General features: G+C 43.2%; 2 protein-coding genes across 2 annotated transcripts; both read right to left on the bottom strand.

Moving 5' to 3' along the window:
• Positions 1-1,381: 1,381 nt before the first annotated feature.
• On the bottom strand, positions 1,382-7,448 carry LOC114049376 (protein S100-A3-like). Its single transcript, XM_027870651.1, has 3 exons — positions 7,360-7,448; positions 3,502-3,647; positions 1,382-2,014 (listed from the first exon to the last, which is right to left on the bottom strand). The coding sequence occupies exons 2-3, from the start codon at positions 3,640-3,642 to the stop codon at positions 1,853-1,855; spliced, it is 303 nt and encodes a 100-aa protein (XP_027726452.1). The 5' UTR covers positions 3,643-3,647; positions 7,360-7,448; the 3' UTR covers positions 1,382-1,852.
• Positions 7,449-18,332: 10,884 nt separating this feature from the next.
• On the bottom strand, positions 18,333-22,517 carry LOC114049946 (protein S100-A2-like). The gene is made up of 3 exons (XM_027871428.1): positions 22,411-22,517; positions 20,987-21,135; positions 18,333-18,600 (listed from the first exon to the last, which is right to left on the bottom strand). Exons 2-3 carry the CDS (start codon positions 21,125-21,127, stop codon positions 18,448-18,450), a joined length of 294 nt encoding a protein of 97 aa, XP_027727229.1. The 5' UTR covers positions 21,128-21,135; positions 22,411-22,517; the 3' UTR covers positions 18,333-18,447.
• Between the last annotated feature and the right edge of the window lie 507 nt (positions 22,518-23,024).

Below are 23,024 nucleotides of genomic sequence, written 5' to 3'. Positions count from 1 at the left end.
GAAGAATAGTGGATGCCAGGCTAACTCCAGAGAAAAAGACTTGGAGAATGCTTGGGAAATACTCCACGGAAAGAAATATATCTTCAAGTACTCTTATCTCCTGGAGTTTGTGGCTAAGTGCCCAAGATGAGCCCTAGTAGAGGGATGAAAGAAGGAAAAGGAATGCATGAGTGTGTGGGATGGGGCTGATTGTCAGGGATGGAGAGGGGAGCAAACCCACGAGCATCTGGAATGAGACTGAAGGGGGAGGGAGGGACGCATGAGTGCCTAGGATGAGACTAAGTGACAGGGCTCGAGGGAGAGAGAACACATGAGACAGAATATGGGGGTGAGGCGGGGTGGCAGAATACAGGGGGACACAGTAATGAACGGGATACAGGGACGCTTGGATGCTGAGGATGGCATCTTGAGGTTACATATCAGGAGATGGGAGTAGGGATAAAGAATCTTCAAAGTTTTGATTATCAGTTCTCAGACTAGGGCACAGGGGTGTCTCTCCAGGATGCTGTCCCCTGACTCTGAGCTGGGGGGTGGGAGGTGTATACCAGAATGGGAGAAGAAAACAGGCCATCAACCTTAATCCAATTAGTGCAGCCATTTCAGCCCTGTCAGCTCCCCACAGCCCCAGGCTAGGAACAGGCAGCCCCACGCAGGCCCCACCCTCCACCTCGCTGGTGCACTCATTGTGGAAACCCTGGAACCAGTGACCCTCCTGAACCCGGATTTGAGAAGTGCTTCAGCTATCCCCCTCACAGCCTTCCTCTCAGCCCACCACCAGTACCTCTCTCTCAAAGATCCCTGGAGAGCAGAAGCCTCCAGTTCAGGAGCTGTTAACAGCTTTACTTTGGTGCCATGGACCCCTTTGGCACTCTGGTGAAGCCTTTCTTCAGAATAATATTATTTAAATGATTGAAGGAAATGCTACATTTCAGTTAGACATTAGTGAAAATAAAGATGTCATTTTTTCCCCATCCAAATTCACTGGACCCCTTGAAATCTGACCCCCTGCTCTAGTTACTCAGAGGGCCCCACCTCCACCCAGTGTGTACACTCCCCATGTTCTCATTCTCAAATCTAACCACAAATCTCTTGCTGCTGCTTCAAAGCCACTTCCTCTTCTTCCAGATCCTCCTTGTTCTAGACAGTGGAACTAAATGAGACCATAAAGGCATCTCCTCCCATCTGGTAATATTAACAAGTTCTTCAAGTACCCCCTCAGCTTGCCTTCACAGGCTCAGGGGATCCCAGTTCCTTAGGAGGACAGCTGGAACTTGAGGTACTAGACAGAGCAGTTGGGACTCAGTAACAAAAGAAGCCCAGCCCCAGCCCTATTCCCCATTCCCTTTAAGAATAGCCAAACCACCCCAAAGGGTGCTGGAACAACAGCCATTTTTATTGAGAGATCATTCACAGTGGTGAGCACATTAACAATGAAAGGAATTTCATCCCTGGTACCTTGTTCCTGCTAACCCCACCATCTCTCTCTGTCTTCTCCTTACCTCCCCAAAGTACTTTCTTAGTTTATTCTCAAGTTATAATAGAATACCACAGGTCTAAGGGGAAGCGGCAGAGATGGGAGATGAGAAGGGAAATTACTTTCCTAAGGGTCATAAATCAAACTGAAAACTGAGACAGATCAAGGAACGTCTAGATTAGGAGACCTCAATGGCTATGTGGTCCGACTCATCCTCAAAGGAGAGCCTGGTTTTCCACATAGCTGACAAGTGACTGTCCAGTCTCTGCAAGACAACTTCCAGGTAGACAGGGACGTAACACCCAGGTTACAGCGCTTTCCCATGCATCCATTCACTTTATCGTTCCCCATCCCTGACCCATCCCACTTATAGAGTTACTAAGGACAAGGAGGGTTAAGGGGACAGTCCCTGAAGTACTCATGGCAGTAGAGGCAGAGACAGGCCAGGGCTCGGACATACTCAGTGAAATCCACCTCACAGTCCTTGTTTGTATCCAACGCACTCAAGAAAGTGTTGTAGTCACACTCCCGGAGCCGAGTCTGAGGAAATGTGGAAGAGAGTAAGAAGAAAGATTAAGACGGAAAGAACCTCCTGGCTTTCTCGAATCAGCACCATGACATAACAGAAGAAGCTTTAGATTAGCCATCAAGAGAACTGGGTCCCCCGGCTTTTCCCCTGAGCCCCTGTGTGACCTTGGGTGAATCATTTTCATCAGTGTCTCTCAGACCAATTGATGTTATGTTTAATCTACATTGTACAGAAAGACTACATTTCATCGTCAGGAAGTCCTTTCTGAGCTCTCATCTAGTGCTTGAACAAGGCATTTGTATACCCTAGGCAGGATGTCCCTCATGTTTGAAAATGGCCCTAGGAGTTCAGTTAGCCATTGAAGGTTTTACAGATTATATATACTACAAATTCCCCTGTAGCGTCACAAAAAAACTGTATTTTCTGACATTAAAAAATGTACTATGGAAAATTTGGAACCCAAAGTTTTAAAAACACATGTTTAAAATAATGTTTTCACTTGCAACTGGGAAATCAGAAATACAGGAAATGGGGTACAAAAATCTATCCTGCCTTACAGGAAAATAGAAGGGGAAGGGGATAAGAGAAGAGGGGGAGAGATAGAAGGGAGGGCAGACTAGGGAAAGGGGTATTCAGAATGCATGCCATCTTGGGGTGGGGGAGGGGCGAGATGGGGTGAAAATTTGGAACTCAAAATCTTGTGGAAGTAAATGTTGAAAACTAAAAATAAATAAATTTTTAAAAATGTACTATGCTAAAATTTTATTTTTAAAAATATCCCTCATTCTGTTCTATCATTTATTATCATTAATTAATAATAATCTCACATCTATATATCACTTGAAAGGTTTGAAGTTCTTTCCTTACAATAGTGGTGGCAAATTTAAATAGAAATGGATCCCAGAGGGCCACATCCTGACTTAGAAAACCACAAATTAACATTATCTATATTGTATTATATTTTTATTTATTTTGTTAATCATTCCCCAATTACATTTCAATCTGGTTTGTGCTACACGAGTTTTATGGGATGCTTGCAGCCTTGGCTAGAAGTTAGATCCTTCTGCCTTAAAACACTCTTTGAAGTATGAACACACCTACTTCCAAAGGGCATTTCATCACAATGTACTTGCTCTGATAACAATATTTTCTATGCTGTGGTTTTGCCTTATGCTAAATCATGATGGCAACTCCTACTTTGGGGGAGTTTCAACTCAAGAATAATGAATTTTATTCCAACCTTTCTTTTGAATAAACATATGAGTCCCTAGGCTTCAGTAACCTCTACTCTTAGAAAGAGTTTAAGTGATTTGCCCAAGGTCATGCAGTTAAATGTCAGAGATGGGATTGGAGCCTGCCTCTCCTGACTCCCAGATCGAGGAATCCTGCCTCCTACCCACTCCCACATCCCATCCCACCCTGCACAAGATTTCCAGCTCAAAGAATGAGATGTAAAAGCTCACCCCCACCTCCACCACTACCCCTGAATGCCTCTTACTGGGGTTAAGGTGGGCAGCTCCTTCAGCAACAACTCTTTCAACTCACATTGGGAGAGTTTGAACTTGTCCCCCACACGCCCTGCGTACTCCTGGAAGGTGTACACGATGGCAGCCATAGCCTGCTCCAAAGATGGTGGCATGGTCACTTGGAGAACAAGGACAGAATTATTCTACAGGTAGGGCAAATGAATGCATGTCATGTCATGGGATACAGCAAACATTTATTTATTAATTTTTTATTTAGTTAGTTTTTTTTAGTGAGGCAATTGGGGTTAAGTGACTTGCTCAGAGTCACACAGCTAGGAAGTATTATGTATCTGAGGTCGCATTTGAACTCAGGTCCTTCTGACTCCAGGGCTGGTACACTATCCACTGCACCACCTAGCTGCCCCCAGCAAACACTTATTAAGCACAAACTGTATGCTAAGGCATTGAAGAAGGTAAAAGCTGTAGATAAGACACGGTCCCTGCTGTCATGATGCTTACTATTTAGGGAAGGGATGAAAACATTAAGACAAACTCTTAAAACACAAATACAAACTAAATACACCGTGTTTTCCAAATATATTAGAAAGTTAAGATATCATCACTTCCCCCTACAACACTATAAGCTCTAAAAGGGAAGAAACAGTATCTAAATCATCTCTCCATCTCCGCCCCCCCCCATGGCTATGAAAGGATTAAGGTCAAGGGGAGTCTGCTTGAGTTTCTCCTTTCCACATACCCCCTCACCCTCTACCCACTCCCTTAGGATCTCATCCTCCCAATGACTCCCTAATGTCTGCTTTCACTTTGGTCTGAAGTTCTATTCACATGACCCTCCCTTCCCATCCAAATTCCTTCGAAACCAAGCTCAAATGCTTCCACGAAGTCTTCCTTAGCATGGCAAAATGGAGAACACCAACTTTAGGATCATAACCTGGATTTAAATCTTGCCTCTGTCATTTACTACCTATGTAGCCTTGGACAAGTCTTTTCCTCTTAACCACTCAGTCTCAGTTTCCTCATTTGTAAAATGAGGCTTTTGGATTAGTTTCCAAAAAATCCAACTCTAAATCTATAAGCCTATGAACCTACGCAGTTAAGTAAATTCATCAGTTGGCAAGTAGCAGGTAGAAATAGGAAGTATATTAGATTTGTTTTCTCCCATATGTTTTAAAATAACTTGGATAAGCATGGATGGAAAGTTTACCAACTTTGCAAATAGCACTAAGTTGGGAGTTAATAGTTAATATATTAGAGTAGAGGTATCAAACATGCGACCCAGGGTTCCATGAGGCCCACAACCCTCTCAAGTGTGATCTGAACTAGATTAAAATGTAACTGGAGAGGCAGGTAGGTGGTACAGTGGCTAGAGCACCAGCCTTGGATGCAGGAGGACCTGAGTTCAAATCCGGCCTCAGACATTTACTATGTGACCCTGGGCAAGTCACTTACCCCCAATTGCCTCAAAAAAAAAAAAGTAATTGGAAAATATTTAACAAAATAAATAAAAATATAGTAAAACATAAATAATGTTAATAGAGATTTTCTAAGCTAATGTATGGCCCAAAGGGATCCTTAACATATGGTTTATTGATTCTTCCCTTTTCTATTTGAGTTTGATACCAATGTGTTAGATGACAGGATTGGGATCCAGTAAGACCCAGGCAGACTAGAACTTTGAGGCATTGGAGGGTTTCAGGCAGAAGCCAGATGACTATTTGAAATCAGAGAGTCAGAGTTGAAAGGAATCTAATCCAACTTCTTATCACAGGTGTTATAGAAGAGATTACTGCTCAGGTAAGCACGGACCTAAATGATTTCTGACATCTCTTCTGGCCCAGTTTCAATGATTCTGTGATCTCTTTGCCTCTCCCTTTAGATTCTGTTCTCCCTCAGGATTCTCCCGCCTACCTCCATGGCCCTAGCACTTACAAAGGGGTTTGGCCCATGGCTTTGGGAAACTGACTCCATTAGAGACCTTAATCCTTTTGTTGTTCAGTTGTTTTCAGTCGTGTCTGACTCTTTGTAACCCCATTTGGGGTTTTCTTGGGAAAGATACTGAAGTATTGTCATTCCCTTCTCTAGCTTGTTTTATGGGTTAGGAAACTGAGGCCAACAGGGTTAAGTGACTTGCCCAGAGTCACACAGCTAGGACAAGTCTGAGGCCAGATTTGAACTCACAAAGATGAGTATTCCTGACTCCAGGCCCTACCTCCCCCAAATCTGGCAATTTTTGCCTTGTGAAGACCCTATCGCAATAAGAGCCCCACAGCACCCATCTACCCAGGAACTCCCTGAAAAGAGAAGGGATGATTAAAGGGGGCACTGGAGATATTGAATCCCATTAGCGTTTCACCCTCAGGTCCTTGGAATAATAGCCAAGGAATAAGCAAGGATTGGGAATGCTGGGGACCTCCAAAGTCTGCCCTTCTTCCTCATTGTTCTCTTTCCAACCTCATGAAAGGCAGGATGATGCAGTGAAAAGATTCTCACACAGGGAAGCTAAAGATGAGGTTCTAATCCTCCTCCCACTGCTCCCTTGGGCAAGTCACAACCTCCCTGGGTCTCAGCTGCCTCATCTCTAAATTATGAATAATAATATTTTACCTGCCTGAATAAAGGATACTAGAACAGACTTTCTAAGGTCCTTTCTAGTCCTAAGATACCCCTTCAGAATCCATACCATGTTGGGGAACTATCCTTCTGACTTGAGCAACTTTGAGGGAGTCTTGGGAGATGGGTTCCTGCTTGGGGCCACCTTTCCCAGACCATGTGAAGGGATAGCTCCCCAGCTGGGAAATCCTTTGAGGAATAACCATTTCACCAATCCCAGGCCAGGAAACCCCAAAGCTAGCCAGGAAAGTAGTAGTCATTTCCATTGTGCAAGGTGACTCATACCCTGTTCCCTAAGGGGGAGAGATATTTCTCTGACAAACAGCCTAGCACCATAAACCTCACCCTCTCTTAATCTGGCTCATTTGCTAACTTCTGCAGAAGGGATTGCTACTGAGGCTGTAGCCACAGGCTGGGTGGGAGCAGGGGCTTTCCATAAGTTCTTACCGTTGCGGGCAGATGGGACATACCCTAGAAGCTAGAGGAGAGGCAGAGTTGGAGGGGGAAGGGAGGGTGAGCCTCAGGGATTGCTCAAGCCAGCCCTATCCCCCTCAGCCAACCTCTCCAAGCTCCAGCCAGGGAGTTCACAGATCTGTCTCAACCTACCCTTGAGTACTTCCTAACTGAACAGGGAAAGAGAGACGAGGGAGTTATATGACGGCAACTGCTGCCTCTGGGCACTGGCCACCAAACCTAAGTCTTTTTCACAACTATCCTCACTGTACTCTGAGATCTTCAGTATGATCAATAAGCATTAATTAAGTGTTTGATATGTACCAGGCAGACTGAAAGGTGATATGTTACAGTGAGTAGAGCCAGAAAGACCTGAGTTCCACAACTATCTCAGACACATCCTGGATGTGTGACCCTGGGTAAGCCACTTAACATCTCAGTGTTACAGGCATCTCTCTAAGACTAGAAGGTTCATTCCCTATGTCAATGAAATCACAGATCCAGTGTCTGCCCCCATCCTTATCCCATTCCTATATGCCTGGTACTATGCCAGGCTCAGAGAATACAAAGACAAAACCCAAAACATTTCCTGATCTCAAAGAGTTTATTTTCTATCCAAGAAGCCTGGACAGCTATTCTCTGAGACCATCCTCTCCATATCCCCAACCCCTTCTCCAAGATTGTCCCCTGCCTCCCCTACCCCACGCCCCATGGAATCCCTCGTCCACAATTAAGGATCTGGTGGTGCAATGGAGAAAGTATCCTCCACAAACCACCTCCCCTCACTCCCAACCCAGAACACTTACCACTAGGCTAGCTTCTCAGTTGTGATAACCAATAGACAGGGGGTATCCCTATTTGTAGGCTTCTGCCTGGGAAAGAGGGCAATTACAGGTGGCCAGACTAGCAAAGATAGTATTTAGGGACTCCCCCCTGGGGCACCTTTTATTAGAGACTCACACCTCTTCCCTGGCTGCCCTCACACATCAAAGAGCTCATTCTGCCAACCTCAGCACCATCCATTCTTGGCTCATCACTGAGCATCCAATTCACCCCACAGCTCCTACTTTGCTCAGATTCCGTGATTTGGCCACCTTTTTCAGCACATGGACACAGGCAACCAGTGGCATCTCTCCACTGGAGAGATCCCTCTCATACATCTATTTCCCCACCCCCAGGGAAGGTTAGCCTATAGAACCCAAGAGAAGTCACAGTTGAAGTTCAGCTCCATAGAAATTCATGGGACCAATGCTCCCCTGCCAATTTCATCCCCATGATCAACAATTCTCATGCATAGGCATGCAACCCATTAGAAAGTACACTCTGAGAACAGGGACTGGGGTGGGGATGGTGCCTTTCTATATCTTTTGTTAAGCTTAGCACAGCACCTGGCCATAGCAAGCGATTAATAAATGCTTGTTGACCAAATAAAGAAAGGGCCAGGTATATTGGCACACCCTGGGAGAGCATTGCTATGATCTCATGCCACTCTCACTCCCCTGCCTCAAGAGCCAGAGAGAATGTTTCCCATTTTACAGAAGAAACCAGGGTCCAAAGCAGGCCAGAAAGTTGATTGCCCAAGATATTCCAGCAAAGTGTAGGAGGACGAAGAGGGCTGGGGGAGAATCGAGAGTCTCACAGCTATGAGGAGGTTCTAATCCTAGAGGAGCCAGACAAACTAATGATACCTTGACCTCATCCACAGCCCCAGGCCCCAAACCCTTCTCTGTGTCATCATCTCCTGGAAGCTAAAACCACCCTGGAAGTAGTAGAAGGAGGGGCAGAGAAGAGAAAGGGAACAGCTGATTATCCCTACTTTACAGTCAAAGAAACATTGGGGGGGGGGGGAAGTACACAGCAAAGGAGGAAGTTAGAGTCACTCAATTCTACATCAAGATTTATTCAGTTTTAGGTAACCCCGGTTCTGACACTAGAGATTGTTCTTCAACCTCAAACAGGTTACTTTTTACCTCAGTTCCTTAGCTAGTAAAGTGAGTATAACATATACAAATGTATACACATACACATATGCATACACATATGCATAGTTACATATGCATACATATATACAATACATACTTGCACACATGCTTATGCAATGCTTATGCACATATATTTGTGTATACACACTTACACATACATATCTGTACACATATATGCATGCATACATGCACATATGTAATAATATGCATATGTACACATATCATATACCTATCTGTACTTACATACACATATACACACATAATGCACACACACACACATACACACACACACACACACACACACACACACACATATATCCCTCACAGGGATTAGGTCAGAATGAGGTAAGAGAAAAGGCAAAAACAAAAACAAACAAACAAACAAAAACTTCAGGAAAGTCAGGAAAGGCATAAACTGGAGGAATACTTCTCAGAGGAAGGTTTCACAGACTTTAAGACTGTCCCTAATGTTATTCCCCCTCTGCCACCACCACCCTCCCAGTTAGCAAGCCCAAGGTACAGCTCCACCCCCTTGCACCAGTTTTTGAGGGAAGAGATAACCACAGTCCATAAGGAGTTCTAAGGGGCAAGGACAGAAACCACAGCTCTAGACCTCTGCCCAGCAATTTCCTGATGGCATAAGCAACAACAACATCTTTATTAGGGCTTCCCAACCTGGGGTATTTGTACTGCCCACAGGATATATGGCAAGTTTATCAAGATAGTACAGGAAATAAATGGCAAATAATGATATTATCTAATTGAAATATTTCAAAAGTAATAGAAAAAAAATATGGATTATAGAAATAAGAGTAAGGATGTAGGGGCAGGATAGAAAAGGTAGAGAATATAAGTGAAAAATTTGAGAGTTGAAGGAATAATTCCTTCTGACCAAAATCAAATGAATGTTTTTCAGAGTGACCAGGAAAAAAAAAGTCAGCAACAATGATCCAGTGAAAGATAAGCTAATTGATCTCTGAAATAACCAGTAAGTCCAAATTTCCAATCAATGGAGTCACATTTTTGGTGCACCCTTGGAGAAACAATCTCATTCTTACTAGATGGTCACAAAGTTTTAATTCCATTTATTATAACAACTGACTTAATGAATCAATATTCTTACTCAAATCCAAAGCAAGAAACAAACCAGGGGATAAACATGGTATGTGGTTATCTCTTTCAAAAAATAAACTATAAATAAAACTGGGTTGACAAGAAACAAGAATCGAAAGTCTTGTTAGTTTAACTGATGAACATTTTGTAACTTTATGATACTAAAAATATTGTTATGTATGGAATAAGATTTGCTTTATGAAAAAAATATTATTCTCTTTGATTTCTTATATACATGTGCAGGATAAATTCAGGAATTTATTTCCTTTCACATTGAATGGAGAAGTGGGGTGCAGATGAGGGAGGATTACTGAAAGCCTAGGGGTACTCCTTGGTGTAACTCCCTGTCCTCTATGAATGAAAGAGGTAGCCTTCCCTGCTTCCAGCAGCCCCACCCACAAAATACCACAGAAAACCATCTTCCCTTCACTCCTGGAAGAACAGAAGATTTAGGATTGGGAAGGAAAGCTGGTGGTTGACGGAAGATATGGAATGAATGGATAAAAGTCACTATCCTAGACAGTCCTCCTTCCCTGACCAGAAGACCAAAGAGGCTTTTTCTAGACTTCCATCCCTAAGAAACTCTGGGTTAGGCAGCAAGTACAATTAATTCAGTGCTGAGTCCATTTAATTCATTTGAACACCCATTTATTAATAGCTTATTATGTGCAACTAAAATGCCCATAATCTTTTGACCCAGAGATTCCTCTACTAGGCCATTAATAAGAAGTCACCAAATACAATAAAATAATCGTAGCAATACTTTTTGTGGCAGCAAAGAATTGGAAACAAAGTAGATGTCCATTGATTGGGGAATGGCTAAACAAATTGTGGTACTTGAATGTAATGGAATATTATTATTCTGTAAGAAGTGATGGATGTGGTAAATACAAATAATAATGGAAAGATCTACATGAATTGTTGCTGAGTGAAGGAAGCTGAGTCAAGAAAACAATATACATGATGACGGAAACAATGCCAATGGAAAGAACAACCGCAAAAAAAATCAAAAGGGAATATTGCAAAATTACATGGAACAAGCATAACTCAGAAAAAAAGACATGATATATGTATGTATATACATATATATATATATATAATATGTGCGTGTGTGTGTGTGTGTGTGTGTGTATCCTCGCTTAATTGTACCTTCTTGGGGGGGATGGGGGGAAAAGGAACAAAGTAAAAAGTGCACAGTAGAGAACAAAAGAAAACTTACAAGCAAAGAAAAGATGGACAGCTCTGAACACAATGCGTAGTATTTATTATATAAGCCTTCTTGAAATGGAAATGTATTGCTGTATATTTTGACTCCTCTCTTACATTCTGCTGTGCACATGGCATTGCTTTTTTTTCCTTTTCTTATTTTGTATTTAAGTGTATAATGTTTCTTTTTCTTTTCTTGTTAAGTATTTAAATTTAAAATACATTAATAAAAAAAGGGGGGAAAAAAAGAGAGGTAATAAGACATGCCCCCTTCCTAACTTCTTGCAGAGGTGAGAGGTTCATGAATCTGGTACACTGCACATATTTTCAGACTTTTCTTCATGTATTGATCAGTTTTGCTGATATTTTCCCCTTCTTTTTGTTTTCTTTTGGTCTTTAAAAATATTATTTGTCATATAGGATGGCTCTGGGGAAGAATAGTTGGGTTAATTGTGTAAATTAAAAAAAACACCAAAGACATCAATTAAAACTTATTTTTAAAATGATTTTTAAATAGCTTACTATGTGCCAGATATTATGCTAGGCTGAGGGGGTATAAAAAACAAAAAGGGGGCACTCAACAAAAACATTGATTTCTTCAGCCTCTTCACCTGGTGACTAAGATGGGTATAGATGCAGAGGTGGAGAACCTGCAGCCTCAAGGCCACATGTGGCCCTCTGGGTCCTCTAGTGTGGCCCTTTGACTGAATCCAAACTCCACAGAACAAATCCCCTTAATAAAATGATTTGTTCTGTAAAATTTGGGCTCAGCCAAAAGGCTGCACCCAAGGACCTAGAAGGACACATGTGGCCTGGAGGCTGCAGGTTCTCTCCCCCTAGTCTGAGACTGGGAGAGGCCCATAGTCAGAGCTAACCTCTAACCCCTCCATCTGCCTTTCTTCTGCATCCTAGTAGGGAGAAACAACATGTACATGGAATAAGTAAATGCCAAGTAATTTTCAAGGGGAGGGGGTGAGCCCGAGAAACCAGGGGAAAGTCACTTCTTGTAGGAGGCAATACTTGGATTGAGCAGAACCAGGAGCTTTACAACCACCCCCTTTTGGAAGGGAGACCTGGGATGTCATTGGTGCAGGGAACCTTAGAGGAGGAAAACTCTTAGACCTGCAGATGATAAATTGCAGAGCAGTCACCAGTCTTGGAAAGTTCTCTGAAGGCTCTAAGATGTTAAGTGACTTGCCCTGGGCCACTCAATTGGTGTATGTCAAAAGGGTTTGGAGTCATATCTCCTGGTTCCAAGGCCAGTTCTCAATCTGCTATTCTTGATTACACCATCTTTAACAGAGAATAACCACTCACCACCCCCAGCCTTAAACCAAGTCCTCTCTGGTCACTGTATCTGTGTGGAATACAACAATCACACCCCTTTCCAAATACTCAGTCCCTTAAGAAATAGAACAAATTTTACTGATTCCAGGGGAGGGTCAAAGAAAGGATTAGTTGCACCAAAGGGTGGCCAGACTCCCTTCACACAAAGTCTGTTTGATGTCCACATAGTTACGGTGACCAGTGCCTTTCTTCTGCCTCATGTAGCTGATATTGTTAGTCTTACAGGGAGAGGGAGAAGAAAGAGGAGAGAGAAGGATGATACATGAAATAAAAGAGGAATTAGCAACTTTAAGAAGGTTGGGCCAGATTAGATAACACTCACCCCACCACTACCCCATACACACACACACACACACACACACACACACACACACACACACACATATGCACACACGCATGCGTAGAGCACTGGGGGTAAGAGACTGGTCTTGAAAAACAGAAGAAATAGGGGGGCAGAGCCAAGATGGCAGAGGGAAAGCAGTGACTTGCTAGAGCTCTCCCCCAAACCCCTCCAAATACCTACAAAAATGGCTCTAAACAAATTCTAAAGCAGCAGAACCCACAAAAAAAAAAAACAGAGTAAAACAAATTTCCAGCCCAAGACAACCTGGATGGCTGATTGGAAAGGTATATTGCACCGGGCTGGGAGAGTAGCACAGTTTGGAGTGGGCGAGCAGGCCACAGAAACCCTGGAGCAGGCCTCAGAGGACTGAATCGCGGGAAGCTGTGGCGGTTTCCAGACTTCTCAACCCACGAACACCAAAGACAACTTAGAAGGTCAGTGGGAAAAGTCTGTGACTGCAGTGAGAGAATAAGCTAGATCACAGCCACCCCCAGGGCTGCGGCTGCCTTCTGAGCTTCCGGCCCACAGACTGAGGGAGAATCGAGGGGCTGATCAGAGGGGGATTGCTAGGATCTCTTTGCCAGGGCTGAGGCAGGAATCTCTTGCTTTGCCAATGCTTGGATCTGGGTCACAGTTCTGAGGGGTGGTCCTGGGGTGAGGAGAAGCGCTGGCGTGGTGGAGCTTGTTGTGGTGGTGAAGAGGAAATGCCTCTCCCTTATCATAGCACCTTGGAAGAACTGACACTTTTCAGGTCCCTAGAAGTATCTCTGAAAACAGCTGTATAAACCCCCAAAGCTTGGGATAGTACATTCTCCACACTGGAAACAGACTCTTACCTTAACGAAGAATTTAAAACTCAAGTAATTGGTTGGGATCATGAGCAAGCAGCACAAAAAGAGTCAGACTATATTATCTTACTTTGGTGACAAAGAAGATCAAAACATACAACCAGAAGAAGACAACAAAGTCAAAGCTGCTTCATCCAAAGCCTCCAAGAAAAATATGAATCGGTCCCAGGCCATGGAAGAGCTCAAATAGGATTTTGAGAAACAAGTAAGAGAAGTAGAGGAAAAACTGGGAAGAGAAATGAGAGTGATGCAAGAAAATCATGAAAAGCAAGTTAACAGCTTGCTAAAGGATACCCAAAAAAATACTGAAGAAAATAACACCTTAAAAAATAGCCTAACCCAAATGACAAAAGAGGTCCAAAGGCCAATGAGGAGAAAAATGTCTTCAAAAGCAAAATTGGACAAATGGAAAAGGAAGTCCAAAAGCTTACTGAAGAAAATACTTCCTTAAAAATTAGAATAGAGCAGTTGGAAGCTAGTGACTTTATGAGAAATCAAGACACTGTAAAACAAATCCAAAAGAATGAAAAATTAGAAAATAAGGTGAAATATCTCATTGGAAAAACAAATGACCTGGAAAATAGATCCAGGAGAGAGAATTTAAAAATTATTGGACTATATGAAAGCCATGATCAAAAAAAGAGCCTAGACATCATCTTTCAAGAAATTATCAAGGAAAACTGCCCTGATATTTTAGAACCAGAGGACAAAATAGAAATTGAAAGAATCCACCAATCACCTCCTGAAAGAGATCCCCAAAGGAAAACTCCTAGGAATATTGTAGCCAAATTCCAGAGTTCCCAAGTCAAGGAGAAAATATTATAAGCAGCCAGAAAGAAACAATTCAAGTATTGTGGAAATACAATCAGGATAACACAAGATTTAGCTGCTTCTACATTAAGGGACCACAGGGCATGGAATATAATATTCTGGAGGGCAAAGGAGAAAGGATTACAACCAAGAATCACCTACCCAGCAAAACTGAGTATAATTCTTCAGGGGAAAAAAATAGTCATTCAGTGAAATAGAGGACTTTCAAGCATTCTTGATGAAAAGACCAGAGTTGAATAGAAAATTTGACTTTCAAATACAAGACTCAAGTGGAACATGAAGAGGTAAACAGGAAAGAGAAATCATAAGAGACTTATTAAGGTTGAACTGTTTACATTCCTGCATGGAAAGATGATATTTGTAACTCATGAGACCTTTGTCAATATTAGGGTAGTTGGAGGGAAAAAATTATATGTATGTATATGTGTATAGATAGATAGATAGATGGATAGATAGATAGAGAGATAGATAGAGGGCACAGGGCGAGTTGAAGATGAAGGGGTCATATCTGGAGAATAAAATTAAGGGGTGAGAGAGGATTATACTAGGAGAAGGAGAAAGGGAAAGGTAGAACGGGGCAAATGATCTCACACAAAAAAAAAAAAGAAAAAAAACAGAAAAAAAAGGCTCTTACAGTGGAGGGGAACCAGGGGAAAGTGAGAGGAAATGAGTGAATCTTATTCTCACAGGATTTGACTTAAGAAGGGAATAACATACACACTCAATTGGGTATGGAAATCTGTCTTACCCTACCGGAAAATAGGAGGGGAAGGGGACAAGAGAGTAGGGGGATGATAGGAGGGCAAATTGGGAAAGGGGGTAATCAGAAGCAAATACTTCTGAGGAGGGACAGGGTCAAAAGAAAGAATAAAATAAATGGGGGGGCGGGATAGGATTAAGGGAAATAGAATTAGTTTTTCACAGCATGTCTACTATGGAAGTGTTTTGCATAACTGCACATGTATAGCTTATATTGAGTTGCTTGCCTTTTCAATGAGGGTGGGTAGGGAGGGAGGAAGGGAGAAAATTAGGAATCCAAAGTTTTAAAAATGCATGTTTAAAAAAAAATGTTTTCACATGCAACTGGGAAATAAGAAATACAGGAAATGGGGTATAGAAATCTATCCTGCCCTACAGGAAAATAGAAGTGGAAGGGGGGGACAGATAGCAGGGAAAGCAGACTAGAGGAAGGGGTATTCAGAATGCATGCCATCTTGGGGTGGGAGGAGGGGCGAGATGGAGTGAAAATTTGGAACTCAAAATCTTGTGGAAGTAAAGGTTGAAACCTAAAAATTTTTTAAAAAAAGAATTTAAAATAAAAAAATGCATATGTAAAAAAAAAGAAAAAGAAAAACAGAAGAAATAACTGTCTTTCTAGATGTGGCCCATTGGAGAGAAGTCAACTATACATCTGCTACTGAGGAGAAAGAAAAGATCTAAGAACAGGGAGAAGAGGGGCAGCTAGGTGGTACAGTGGATAGAGCACTGGCCCTGGAGTCAGAAGGACCTGAATTCAAATCCAGCCTCAGACACAAAGCACTCACTAGCTTCGTGACTCTGGGCAAGTCATTTAACCCCAATTGCCTCACCAAAAACCAAAAAAAAAAAAAAAAGAACAGGAAGAAGAGTCCTACAACCACATGACCCTTGAGAGGTTGTTACAATGGGTCAAACCTACAGGTAAAAGAGTTAATGGTAAATGGAATGTAGGGAAGGGGGAAGAGGAGTAGGGAAAAAAAGGATAATTCAGCCTTAATCTGATTCAAGCAAAAGACTGAACTAAAACTACTTGTTGGGGTAAAGGGCTATTTATACCTCAGGACAACAATTATAAGCTCCAAATTTCTCCATCCTGGCACTATCTCTGGTAGTGAGACTTCTCCCATCCTCCTCCCTACATACCTAGAACTCTGCCTTTCCCAATTCCTCCACCACATACCTACAGACCTTTCCTCTCTCCAACAGTTCTCAACATTTATCTGCCACACACGCATTCTCACACTTCACCCCAACAGTTTCCCCCATATGTGTTCACCCACACTTCTACATCCTCTCATACTTCCCCCCAAATATTCCCCTACTATTACTATTTCCCCCCAACAACTCACACATACCTAGACCATCTCTCTTTCTCCTCTATCAAATAAGGTCTATTTCTTATGATGACTTCCCTCAAAAGGGACTCCTCACTCCTGTCTTGTCTCATTCTCTTCATTGTAATTGAAAAATATCTGCATGGAGAGCCTAAGACTGTTCAAGAAAACAGATGTGGCCATGGAGCCTAGGATGAGCCTCCCTCTTCCATCAGGACCTAAGGGCTAACATATGGAAGATGAATTAGATTCAGGATCATAGACCAGCTAGAGATCACCTCATCCAAACCCCTAATCTTATAAATGTAGAAAATGAATTGCTCAAAGGCACATGATTTGCCCAAAGTCACAGGGGGAATAAGTTGGAGAGCTGAAATTTGAACTCAATTTTCTGATTCCATTTTCAGAGCCTGCTCTATTGCATCACATTGCCTCTCTCATTCACATATTCCATTTGGCTCCAGAGGGCAGAATTAGAAGCAACCCACTGGAAGTTACAGAGAAGTAGATTTAGGCTTGATGGCAAGAAAAAAATCCTCCTAACATTTAGAGCTATCCAAAGTGGAATGGGCTGTCTTGGGAGGGAATGGATTCTCCCTCGCTAATGGCTACAAGTAAATCCTGGTTGACCAATTTATTGAGTATGTTGTAGAAGGGATTCTTGTTCAGTGGCAACTCAGAAGTTGGGTCAGGAAGTCAGTTGATGAATACTTGTTAAGTGCCTACAGACCCTTTGAGAATCTAAGTCCCTATGAGGCCTATTTGAGCATGGGCTAAAGCAGGAGTTGCTAACCTTTTTGTGTCATGGACCCTTTGGAAGTCTGGTGAAGCTTATGGATCCCTTCTCAGAAGAATTTTTTTTTTAATTCATAAAATAAAATATATGATTCCAAGGGAAACCAATTTAATCGAAATAAAAATATAATTTTTTTTTCCATCTAAGTTCATGGACCCATTGAAACCTATCCACTAACCTCTTAGGGAGTCCATGGACAGAAAATTAAGAAACCTTGGTCTAGAACTTGGAAAAATATTGATGTCTTCAACTTTTTTATCACTCTTGACAACTAACAGGGGTTCTGAGGAGACCCGTAGATGTTGGGAGAGAGGCCTACCCTCAAAGCTAACTCTAACCCTTCCATCTGCCTAAATCAATGCAGACTAGAGTCCAAAGGAAGCCCAAGAGTATTTCTGGAGCTGGAAAGGGGGAAACAATTTTTGCCAAACACCCAGAGGGTATTAGAGAAGTTAGGCTATGGGCAATTAGTGTGATTAAATGTTAAAGGTGTAGAGTGGGTGAAGGCAGCCTCTCCACTGTGTGGGAACAGCCTCTGGGGTTAATCTTAGGAAAAGTCAGGAAGGATTCAGAGTCCCCAAATACCATCCTATGTACTTAAGGTCTAAAAGAAATCAAGGGGAAGGTCAGTCTAAGGCTTTTCTGAACTTAAGGATTCAATCTGAGTGAAAGAAGATGAATTAAGGAGAGTTCCAAAGAGGATACCATAGGTGAAGTAACCAGAAGACAGACCCAGTTGTCCGCCAGATTCTACCAACAGAAACCCGAAACTTCCCCCAAGAAACAAGGCTTCTCTTCACTATGAGGGCCAACGATTAAGAAAAGGGAGACAGGCAAAGGGTAGGGCATGACATCTATATGGAAACTATTACTGCTCTCTTCCTCTATCTCCAGTCTTCCCTTTCTCCTACCTGACTTTTCAGTCCTCCTACACACACACACACACACACACACACTCCCCTCAAACTGAAACGTGGAGGGAGGAAAAGGCAAAATCATTCTGAGGAGGGACTAAGCAACAATACAGGAGAGTGGATTCCATACCAAAGGACAGTCTGGACTTGGAACTGGGAGTTGAGACTGTGAGGTCTATACAAGGGACCGTGGATGAATCAAAGGGAATTGGGTCAGCCCTGGGGCCACCTTGGTTCATAGGCTTAGGCCGGAAGAGCTCAATCAACATCGTTCTAGACTAGAGGATGTCACTTTGCAACCATAACTCTATCTTCAAAGTAGCCTTTATTGAATATAAAACAAACAATGCACTGAGCCCAGGGCCAGATAGATGCCATGGGAAGTAAAGTAGGGCAGGGGATTGGGAAAGGGTATGTTATTTCAGGGACGGTCAGGACAATCCTTGAAAAAGTCATTGCACATCATAGAGATAAGGGCCAGAAAGACAGCATACTCCTGGAAGTCCACCTCCTGGTCACTGTTTTCATCCAAGTTCCCCATCAGCTTCTTCAGCCCTTCTTCATCCACCTCTCCCTGAAATACAGAGGGGATTTGGTCATGCCTGGGAGAACAGAGTTCAACATCATGGCGCAATATAAAAAAAAATTAGACTGGGAGTCAGAAGCCCTGGGTTCACATTGACTTTCTACCTTTGTGCCTTTGGTTGGGAAAGTCACCTCACAGGGCCTGTTTTTTTCCTCTGTAAAATGAAAATTGGATTAGGTGACCTTTACAATTCCTTCCAGCTCTAAATTACCTGATCCTATGACTTTCCCTGGGCTCCACTCCCCAGTTTAGCATCTACCTATACCCACCTCACAACTCTATCCATCCAGACAAATGAGAAAGGATGGGTAGTTCACTGATTTCATTTAAAGCCCTGAACCATCTGATTCCAACCTATTCTCCAGTCTCATTGTACATTACTTCTCTTCCCAAAAATCTACAGCCCAGGCATACTGGCATTTTTTTTTTTTTTTTTGCTAAGGCAATGGAGGTTAAGTGACTTGCCCAGGATCATATAGCTAGTATCTGAGGTCAAATTTGAACTCAGGTCCTCCTGACTCTAGAGCCAGTACTCTATCCACTGCACCACCTAGCTGCCCCTAAACTAGCATTCTTGCTGCTTCTGTCTTACCCACAACATTCCATCAATCTCATTGCCTTTATTCTGGCTGTTCCTCCCCAACCCTCACCAAGCCTAGAATGCACACCTTCATCACTCCTAGGCCTCTTGGCATCCCTTATTTCCTTCAAGACTTAGCCCAGGCCCCACTGTCTAGAAAAAAAGTCTTTCTTGATCCCCTGAGCTGCTAGTAACCTCTCTCCTAAAACTACCTCATATTAACTGTGCATATAACCTGAACATACTTAACCATTGGAAAAATAGATTAAGAGTTGGAATGGACCCTAGAGATCATCTAGTCATTTTACAGATGAGGAAATTGAGGCTCAGAGAGATGGAGTAACTTGCCTAAGGTCACATTAATATGAAATGGCAGAACTGGGATTTGAATTCAGGTACCAGAGACTCCAGGTCCAACACTCTTCCCTCTGTTTGGCCCTGCTTAGAGCTATACATGTTATCTCCTCTAATAGAATCTAAGTTCCTTGAGGGCAAGTTTCATTCTTTTTTCTTTGTATCCTCAACATCTAGCATAGCACCCAGAAGACAGTATTTGATTATTAAATGTTTGTTCATTGATTTACTGACTAATTGATTGATCTCTTTAGAATCTATGTGCCCTGGTTAGGAAAAAAGTAAGAGCAGGAGAAAAAAAAATTGTCATTTTTCAGTCACATCCGACTCTTCATGATCCCTTTTGGGGTTTTCTTGGCAAAGACACTGGAGCGATTGCCATTTCCTTCTCTGACTCATTTTACAGATGAAGAAATCAAGGCATACAGGGTGAAGTGACTTGCCCAGGGTCACACAACTAGTAAGTGTCTGAAGCCATATTTGAACTCGGGTCTTCCTGACTCCAGGCCCAGTGCTCCATCCACTGCTCCACCTAGCTGTCTGTATGTGAAAAACTGCTCATGCAGTAAATCTTCCATTCCTCAAAGCAGATTCTTAATCTCAGACTGACTTCCCTCCCCAACCAGGGACCCCCTACCTGCCCCTGGTAGCTCTCTTGAGCCACCTCCTCGCACTATCACAGTGATAGCGAGCTCAGGAAATGATTACAGACCAAACAGAACTAGGCAGGTAAATCTGCTGAATGTGCGGTGATCAGAAAACAAATCTCATCACATATTTCAAAGCCAAAAGTCATTTGGGGGTTTTCTGTCATTTTGGATCATTTGCACCACCAGCAGGAATAACAGAGGGTTATTTTGTCTGCGGGCCCTCTCTGAATTCCTAGGATTTCTTCCTTCCACATTTCTAGGGTGTATATCCTCTTTCTTCTAGCCCAGCTCAGGTGCCACCTCCTATGTGAAGCTTTCCCTGATTCCCCACACCCCATCTGAAAGCGATGGCATTACCCAACCTTCTGAAAGAACTTCCCACTCTCCCTAGATTCATACTTATTTGTGCGCATGTCGAGTTTCTCCTTTTACTTAAAATTGAGAGCAGGGTCTATGTGGGTTTTTCATCTCATTAATGAACACAGTATTCTCTCTGCAATTACAAACTTAAATGAGTAAAGTGAATTAATAAATAAATTGAGTAGAATTAGTCCTGATCTATATCTTGCCACTGGACCCAGAAGGCTCCTTAGGAGAAAGTGAAGCACAGCTCTCCCTCCCTTAAATCCAGTTCACTTGCATGTCGTGGCATCACCTTCCTGATGTCATAGTCCTCTTCAAGAAAAAAGGACAAACTACAACAAACCCAAGGAGAAAAAAAAGAAGGGAGAGGGGGAGCCTGAGTACACATTGGCTGCCACAGCACCAGACCTAAAGGCAACCTACTCACTCCGACAAAGCTGGGGAGCTCATTCTTTAGCAACTGCTTCATCTCCCCCTTGCTCAGCTTGAATTTGTCACCTTCTTTGCCGGAGTAACGGTGAAAGGTAAAGACGATCACGGCCAGAGCTTGCTCCAGGGGACTGCTCATCTTGGGACCTGGAGAGGGGGAGATAACAGATCAGAAGGTCCCCAGAGCAGAGAAGATACCCTTCAAGCCTCCCTAGGAAGTCTTTTTTCCCCACCCAAGCCATTCAAGTCTCCTCTACTCTTCACCCAATACACAAGCAATCTTATCAGCCTTCTTTCATGACTGTAGGAGCCATGTCTTTCTCTTCCCCATCAGATGGGGGGCTCCCTGAGGGCAGAGTCTGTGTCTCTCCCATCAGACTGTGAGCTCCCTCAGTGACCTTTTCTCCTCTTGAACTCTTTCCCACACAATATTCAGTGAATTTGAGGGGGGAAGGAGATGGTCTGACAAACAAAGCTTCCACTTTATAAGGAAGCTTTCCTGTCAGTGGGATTAGAATTGGGATGCCTTGGGACAGAAAAAATCCTTAAGAGGTCATCTCACCCAAGTCCTGGGCCTCTGAACAGGCCCAGACCCATCCAGGCAGGTTAGATTCAAGGGTATAGGCAGAGAAATCTGGTGTTAGGGGCACAAAGACACTCTACGGCCTAGTCCAGCCAGTTCTATTTGTAATGAGTGGGAGGGACCAGTAGGGAAGAAGAAATGAGGCTCTGCTCTATCCCGTTACCTGCCAGGTCCCAGCTTCACCCTGACACATACCCAATACTTAGCCCCACTCCCCACCACTACTGCCATCCTTGCCTAAAGCCTGAGGCTATTCCAATAGCCTTCTTTAATAGTCCACGAGGATTCAGGATTCTTTTTAAGCCTCCTCCTGATACTTTTAGGCTCTGGCCCTGGCAATGACTACAGCCGCAATAGCAGCACCCTCAGCCCAGCGCTGGAGATCATCCTTATATCCCTCTAGCCCACCAGCATTGGCATCATACCCCAGGCTGATATCTTAGAGAGAGAGAGCTAGAAGCACCCCACCCCAGCTTGGAGAGCCTTCCTTCCAGGATGGAAAGTTAGTATTCCAAGTGCTCCGAGCCCATGTTTCAGGGCCTTTGCTATCCCAGACCAAGATCTCTTGTTCTTCAAAAGAAACGGGGTAGCGAGGCCCTTGCTGGCCTCCTCAAAGAATTACCATCTCTTTCTAGCTGAGACCTAAGCAAGAAACTTCTCAGAGGGCTCCAGACTGAAAGACCGCTCAAAAGGGGTTCAAGGAAAAGAGCTAAAAGAGGAAAGACAAAATGATTTTTTTTTAAAATGCTAAATGGAAAAAGAGACAGAGATGAGGACCCAGCCTCTTTTTTGTTATTCAGTCCCATTCCCTCTCGAATTCCCAGCAGCAAAGGACTTACCAGGTCAGGCAGCAAGAAAGATTTCAGGCAGGAGTGAGAAGAGAACAGGGTTGAAGTGTTGAAGATTTATACAGCAGCCCTACTGGTCCCCACTTGGCATTTCAAGGGAAGCCAACCTGTCCTAACCTGATCCCTCCAGCAGCCTGGCTCCTGGCCACCCCCCACCCCCCACCCCCACCCCAGTCCTCTCTTCCCCTCCCTATCCAGAGTCAGCCAGTCTGTCTTTCTTGGAGAAGCTGCCAGGGAAAGCTGGAAGTGAAGGCTGGCAGGGGGCAAAGAGACCCCCAAGAACTGGATATGTACTCCTAGAAACCTGAAGGAGACCCCACCCTGCCCCATCTGAATTTTTTTTTTTCCAGAAAGCAAGCATCCAGGTATTCTGGCTACCCACCTAGGAATAGGCCCAGTCGTCTGGGAAAAGGAGTCAGTCAATTAGCATTTATTAAATGCTTCCAGGAATTGTAAAGTATGGCTGACTCCTCAACGGGACCTAAAAGTTTATTTCATCTATGATCTATGAGACATATATATCCCAAATCCTTAATATGTAAGTAGGATTTCAGATACGTGTGGTGTCTTCACAACAGTTTTCACACCTTTCCCCCTAGTGGACA

The sequence above is a fragment of the Vombatus ursinus genome, unplaced genomic scaffold (genome assembly GCF_900497805.2).
Source record: "Vombatus ursinus unplaced genomic scaffold, bare-nosed wombat genome assembly UNPS02014798.1, whole genome shotgun sequence".
Taxonomy (NCBI): domain Eukaryota; kingdom Metazoa; phylum Chordata; class Mammalia; order Diprotodontia; family Vombatidae; genus Vombatus; species Vombatus ursinus.
This window is presented reverse-complemented; position numbering and strand designations above follow the sequence as displayed.

Coding starts and splice junctions, on each gene's coding strand:
- LOC114049376 (XM_027870651.1), bottom strand. CDS start 3,642: ATGCCACCATCTTTGGAGCAGGCTATGGCTGCCATCGTGTACACCTTC. Junction 2,015..3,501: donor AGCTGCCCACCTTAACCCCA/GTAAGAGGCATT, acceptor ACATTTCCTCAG/ACTCGGCTCCGGGAGTGTGA.
- LOC114049946 (XM_027871428.1), bottom strand. CDS start 21,127: ATGAGCAGTCCCCTGGAGCAAGCTCTGGCCGTGATCGTCTTTACCTTT. Junction 18,601..20,986: donor AGCTCCCCAGCTTTGTCGGA/GTGAGTAGGTTG, acceptor TCTGTATTTCAG/GGAGAGGTGGATGAAGAAGG.